General features: G+C 45.1%; 1 protein-coding gene across 1 annotated transcript in view; it reads right to left on the reverse strand.

Annotated features, from left to right (window-relative positions):
• LOC147899551 (kinesin-like protein KIN-7E, chloroplastic) overlaps positions 1–5,914 on the reverse strand; it is an 89,255-nt gene extending 83,341 nt beyond the window's left edge. The window contains exons 1-2 of the mRNA XM_087378019.1: positions 5,167–5,914; positions 4,971–5,068 (exon numbers count right to left, since the gene is read on the reverse strand). Coding sequence (XP_087234145.1) covers positions 4,971–5,068; positions 5,167–5,504 — 436 coding nt within the window. The 5' untranslated portion in view covers positions 5,505–5,914. The remainder of the gene's footprint in view (positions 1–4,970; positions 5,069–5,166) is intronic.
• Positions 5,915–7,054: the final 1,140 nt, after the last annotated feature.

Genomic DNA, 7,054 nt, shown 5'->3' on the forward strand with positions numbered 1-7,054 from the left:
GCTTCTCATGAAGATGCACCATATGAGGGGTAGAGAGGTCGAGCGGTAGAGACAAATAGAGACCCTACAATGATTTCCTTGCAGCCCAAATAGTGGCCGCTGATCTTCAAAGGGAGGTAGACGACCTTCAACGCCATGCAGAGGTAGTCCTAGGGAACAGCCCCGCGGTAGAGGAGAGGGTCACCACGATGGAGACAGTCATTGAGGAGGCTTCCATGTGGGTGAAATGTAAACCTACAAAGGCAACCGTTTCAACCACTCTACTTGAACAGCTAGAGAGAACCAGTAAGGCTCTCAACATCAAGGTCTTTACATGCACCAGCTCAACCATTTCAGAAGCTAGCACCTTTGTGACCTCCACCTTGGAGGTACCAAGTTATTGATGGAGCATGGCAGGTGAACAAGACCTCATTAGAGATCAGCCTCTCATGACATGTTTCAGAGATACCCAAGCTTGACTAGTGACATTGCGCAAGCTCTCTACAGGGCCACCCACAGGTTCATATGGACGAGGACCTTACCCCTCTCCAAGTAAAGGAGAAGCAAGCCCTCTTACAATAGTGGGATATCCCACATAAGAAGGGGAAGTGGGTTGTGGTACACGAGGGTCGGCTCTTAATAGGACCTAGGTGAGGGCCCATTGACACACCAACATAGGGATACGAGGCATGTGAGACTCATAAGTCCGAGACCCTCACATGTACCATTTGGAACTGTAATGGAACCTAATGGTCACAGCTAGGGGGTTTCTCGGAGTCATACATAACAAGAGGCATTGTCTTCTATACAAAGACTCATTAGAGCCCAAAGTATTCGCTACCACCAATATGTGAATACATATGGGAGTTTGCCTATCAGGATGAGACCAGAGAGGTCAGAGGAGCCCGCTGAGTCGTAGTTTTGTACTGATCATCTTTGACGGAAATGATCACTGTAAAGAGACGCAACCCACATGCCGAGTCCTTGTGTTGGGATTTGATGGTTCTTTGACATACATCACATCTTTTGACATAGTCATAAGCATCTGCCCAAAGGGTTAGCCACCAATATCCTACTCAGAGGATTTTTCTTGATGTTGTTCCCCCTGAAAATTGTCCTCCTGCAATGCCTTCATGCGCTTCACGGATGATGTGTGGGATTTCATGTGACATGATGCATCTGTGCAAGATGTGATCTTTTCCCATTTTATAGAGTTGGTATGCTATGAGTTGATAGCGTGCATCTTTGCCTATGAGTTTTTTAGCTTCAACTGGTCGCAATTTTGGTGGGGGTCTACTTGTCATTAAGTATCCAATGATATCTGCACACCAATCTGGAACAACATCTATGTGAAATAGTGTAGCAACGGGCGAGTCACCTTTCACTTGAGTGGCTTCCTCTCACAACTTGACACGAGACACGTGAACGGCAATGTAGTGTTTGGCACCTTTGCGGACCACTATTTTGAAATTGAATTCTTGAAGCAAGAGGAGCCATCTGATATTCTTCCTATTGTACGCAGACATTTCACAAGATAAAGCAATGCTTGATGGTCGGTGGAGAAGACAAAATCATTTGCCAATAAATAGTGTCAAAATTTCTTAACACTATACACCATTGCCAGGGCTTCTCGTTCTGTGGTGGTATAGTTAATCTCTCCATCATTGAGTTGTCGACTAGCAACGTAGAATTGGTAGTCCTTCTTATGTTCACTAGGTTGACAAAGCACACTCCCAATTGCATACTTAGAGCCATTAATATGAACATGAAAATCAATATCCCAATTGGGAGATATAAGGATAGGTGCTATGATTAGGCGCCACTTTAAAAGCTCGAATGCTTGGTCGCACTCTTTAGTCCTTCATCACAACTCTAGTCCTGACTATGCCTAAGTCCTTCATCAATGAGCTCAAGTCCTTCATCATAACTCTAGAAGGTACAGGTTTCCCCTTAGCGAACTCCTTGATCCTAATTCTACTATAAGCAGATGACTTGGCCCTACTCTCCTCTTTAGCTGAGGGCCTCCAATAGCATTTGGATGCACTCCAGTCTTTTTGCAAGATACATGATTTAAAGGTCAAACTAGGTGAAACAAAGGTCATGATTTTCAATATATATTTTAAACTAAAGACAATAAATTACAACAATGTGGCCACTTGCATGCCTACATGCATTAATAAGTATGGAGCTAAAGAATAATCTATAATCGTAAGATCTATCAACTGTCACCTCACCTGTTTTGAACCATTGGTGTGCAGATTTTCTCCAACTACGTTATCCATCTGTTGACACCACCAAGCTCATTCCATTTTGCAAACTCCTTCCACAAGGGATGAAGCATGTGTGCTATTAATAGTATGGATTGGCTTTGGAACCAATCCCACCCCCTAAGATATCATCCTTCCTGAGAAATAGGATTCAAGATTGGACTTTTTAAGTATTAGAGAACTTACAATTACTACTTAAAATCTGGATGGAATTTGGAACCTTCATAATTTGTACCTACTCTAGTCGAGGATAGGTCAATTCTTTGTTGCATTTTGGAGCTTCTGCGTGAACTCATGAAAAAGGTTCCTTGTATAACCCTCATTATCAAAAAAATGAAGCACAACGTACAAGGGTTCTACAGACAACTGAACTAATCTGTCCTAGTCATGATGCGACAAAGGCTCTCATTGGTTTTAACCAAAGTATGAAAAGTATGAAAATGAGCCCTTTGTAAGTTGATAGCAAAACATAATTCAAATCCTATAGTGGTCTATAATTTTCATACTTATACTTGGCACCTTCTTGAGCACTTTGGCTGACTGCTCTATGGGTGATTGACTTGACATCCTATGCTATTGCTCTCCTGATGACTCCTTGTTGAGCATGCCCAAACGCACTATGAAGCTTGAGCACCTTGGTTGACTACTCTACAGCGAGTTTTAAGCTTGGCAACCACATGGTCCTTGAGAAAATCCTTTGAGCTAGTGCCATTAAAAAGAATGTGACGTTGTGTCTTGTTAACTGTCCATAATAAATGACCTCTCTAACTGGTTCTCCAGGAAGTCTCCCTTTTGATGAGTACCCGCCACCTGTGAGATTGATGAGACTGCTCTACAGGTTGCGACACATCTGCCAAAAGGGAGGTTGTGAACAATGCTTACCCTTTGCATATAGGAGATGATACACCTATGTGGTGGGCGACAAGTTTACCGAACAAGCCTAATTCCTCCGTACCCGGACACAGTATTTCACACCTCAAGTTGCTTGGCACTTAATTGATCATGTGCTTAAGCACTGTAGATTTCCTCAAGAGATTGTTGCAAGAGTGATTTACAGCATTGGGCAGACTACTCACTCCTAGTACAGCAGATCATCTTAAGAAGACTGATCAGTCTGAGAGGGTGAACAAACGGGGGACGAAGTATCTGAGGCACTTTTGCATTGGCACTCAAAGGCCTTGGGAATGGCTTGGACTTTCTAAATTTTGCTGACAGCACCAAGCATGTATCTATTGGGATGAGCCCATTTGAGGCAATGTATGGATGCAAGGTTGGGAGGCCTTCTACAAGAGCGGATATGGTTGTCAAAAATCAGCAAGCAAGGGATGATCTAGAAAGGATGGATGCTCTCTTGCAATTGGCCAAAAAGAATATGCAGCGGGCTCCGCAAAGCAAATAAAGCAGTGGTCCAAACCCGTGCCCCTCCCGGAAAAGGCAGTGATATCGTCCACGGATCTCGTATTAGTTGGGCATGTACAAAGAAAGTGCTCCTCTATCTCCACCTCCTCTAGTGTGCATAACCTGGAGACTCGCTGCTATGAGTGCAACCCTCCTTATCTCAATCCTTAGTTGGTGGGACGAGACCTGCAACTCTCCAAGGGAAATCCTTAGTGCAAGTAAGACTCATCTGTTCTCCAAATACTGGGTGATGATCACCCCATCCTCGGTTACTCTCATGAAGTGATCGTGATAAAACTAGAGCTTGGTGGGGAACTACTCGTGTCCGCCCCCCCCCCCCCCCCCCAAAAAAAAAGTCCGTGACTAATAGAGTGGTATCCCAGATTAGCTTTCATAAAGATATGATAAAGTAAAGATTTCAGCTAAAAGGCAATGTGAGCCAAGTGCCTATGAGAATCTAAGCCTTTGAGATCTATTGTTGGATATAAAATTCTTATGGTGGTTGATTCGTCAAGCAAGATCAGAGCTGCGTACACCAAGATTCTGTTTCTTGCCAAAAAAGGTCTAAATTCGAATAATGGTACTTTTAAGAATCACCTTAAATTCAAAAAATGGTTTGTAGTTCTGTGGAGAACAGGTTTGTCTCCCAAAAAGCTTAGCCCGAGCATTTCTCTAGGCAATGCCAATCTACAAAGAGCCTTGATTTGCTTGGAAGGTAAACTAGAAAGCAGACAAGATAAGTTGGTTGCTTCAATATTGTCCGGCTAAATGACAATCCTTTCCAGCGACAAGGCTGACAAATATTTTGATGTGAGACCTGTTAAGACTGAACTATGAAAAAGCGCCAATTTGGCACCTTGGATGCCAGTGATTGTCTTGCCCGCTCTGCAACGGCTACGGAACACTTGAGGTCCTCCTTTGCCAAATAGGTGCATTTTACATACAAACCATGACGTCTATCTCTTCATTCCCGATCGGCCTCTTCTTCGATTTCCTCAGAGTTTGATCATCGATCATGATCTTCTTCTGGGTAGGAGTCCACAGCCTGCGGCTTCTCTCGTTTCGGCGTTTAGAGCGCTCAAGAGCAAGCGTGGTGGGCGAATAGATCAACTAATCATCAGAACATTAGACGCTTCTCGATTTCAATTTCATAAGATCTTCAATGCGCCAACGATGAACAGCAGAAACCAAAGGCAGGTCGGTATGAATATGCCAGTGTCAACGCCAGGGAATGCACGCTTCCACCTCAAACGTGCACTTCACGACGATAACGAGCTACATTGTGTCGTGCTTCGGAGAACGGAAAATATGAAGTGAATCACGTACCAAAAGCATACGCGGTAGATGCATTGAATTCACTACACACGGTAGTATCACCGTCTGCATACCACGCCACTTCATCTCCTTTTTGCATTTCTCTCGTACTGCAACAGAAATTGAGTTTTGTTGCACGATATCAGTGAAATGCATGGTGGCTTGGCTGTGCATTGAAAGAGAATAAACATGTTCGAAACGCCTCCACCTGAGAGGGCGAAAGCGGACGGTGACGGTGACGCTCTCTGTCGACCTGCAAGGGTCGTCTATCTTCTCTGATGTGGGAGAATTCGGACTTCCAGAGCCAACCGATGAGTTCGAATTGAGGTGAAGGTTTTGAGGTGTGGGAGGTGTTGGCGGAGGCAGACTCCTGCCTCGACCGGGAGTCGACGAACGTTCCCCCAAAGGAGGGGTTTTGGAGGAGGAGCTGGATCCGAAGGCTTGTGAAAATGCAATCGAAGCAGGCGATTGGCCCGGCAGCTTCCCATTGAAAGAGGATGGTTTGCGAAATCGGAAAGGTGAGATTGATCTGGGCTTGGATGACATTGCTAGCACGGACAGGATGGAGCATGAGGACTGTGGGAGCTCATGCTAGTGCGAAATGCAGCAGAAGCAAGCAATGGGAGCTGCGATGGTGATGAAATGCAGCAGAAGCAAGCAAGCAATGGGAGGCAATGGCGATCAAATGCTAGTTATCGTTGCAAACGATCGCCGGATTTCTGCAACGGGCAGCGCAGGAATTCTTCTAAGACGGTGGTGCGATCAGGAATGCTGCAACGAGCGATGTGGGAGGGGAATGCTGCAACGAAAATGGTCTATAATTCCGGCAATTTCCGGTGAAGAATCAAGAATCGAAAGAGAAGGATGGAAGAGGGAGGTGGAGAAAGGAGCAATGGCGATGGAGGACAGGGCAAAAAACAATGTGTGCAGGCAAATGCAAAAAGCTTGAAATGGCAAGCTTTCTTTGCCAAGTTTCAAAACACCAGAATGGAAGATTACCCCCCTACTTACCCCCCCCTTTCACTTCACATTACCCTGGGTTCAAACCACTCCTCCACATAGCTCTCACAGCTTGCATGCTTTACGACGCTTGCTGTACGGCGCATCAGGGGATATGAACCATCTTATGAGTTCCTTTTCGCCCGCATGGAAAACACACTTTGCTCTATTAATCTTTTCATTCTTCCTCAGTCTGTTCTCACCTTTTCTTTCTTGCGCATTTCCGTTTTTTCCCAGTTCACGTGCGAGATAGCTTTCGTGGACGAGTTAGCCACCCACCCAGGCTCACGAACGACCCTTTTGCCAGTCCGGCGTCCACCTCGTCTCTCAACCCACCCTAAGTAATCCCTCAAAGGTAAGTTTCACAACCTGCACCAACATTATCCCCCCACCAATGGAAAAGCCCACCACATCGTCGACCCTCTCACTGGCGGCCATGTGGGCAGAGTGTGCTTTCTAATCTGCACGCATGGAATCGCCAGTTTCCCTAGCGACTTCACCCCTCACCCATCTCCTGCAGTCACTACAATTGCAAGGTCCACCCAATGTTTTTGCGAGGAGTTGCTGAGCTTGAAAGCTATGGGTAGCCTTTGCAAACTAGAGACCATGCTACCTCAGCAGAAGACAAACATCTTTCCAAAGTATGTGGGTAGGCTGACGTTTGTGAAAGCAGTTGGGCTCGTCCACTGAATTTTACGCGAGCACTTGACATCCAGATAGTTGTGAAACCTACCTTAGACCTCCACCTTCCCATCAGCAACCTTGAATAATTATAATATGATGTATCTACATAGTCTATTAACTGAATCTGAACCTCTAGTGTTGTCCAACAATGTACGTTCACCTCCCCTAGCCTTTCACGGTTGGAAAACTACTAAAGACACCATTCACCTCAGGTAAAACGGCTCGCGGCAACATCCGCAACTCATCGTTTTTCCCTCAGTGAAAGGTGTCCTCCAACATCATCCTTGCTTCTTCTCCTTTTGACTTTCCTTTTTTATGTTTCTTTTACTAGTAAAATTGAAAACTTTTCAGCAACTTTTACAATATTTCACAACACGCACCTTTGCATTGCCCTCTCACCCATGGTTTATTTT

This window comes from Dipteris shenzhenensis, chromosome 8 (assembly GCF_047967505.1).
Source record: "Dipteris shenzhenensis isolate YYH24624 ecotype China chromosome 8, Dip_SZ_1.0, whole genome shotgun sequence".
In the NCBI taxonomy this organism is placed as follows: Eukaryota; Viridiplantae; Streptophyta; class Polypodiopsida; order Gleicheniales; family Dipteridaceae; genus Dipteris; species Dipteris shenzhenensis.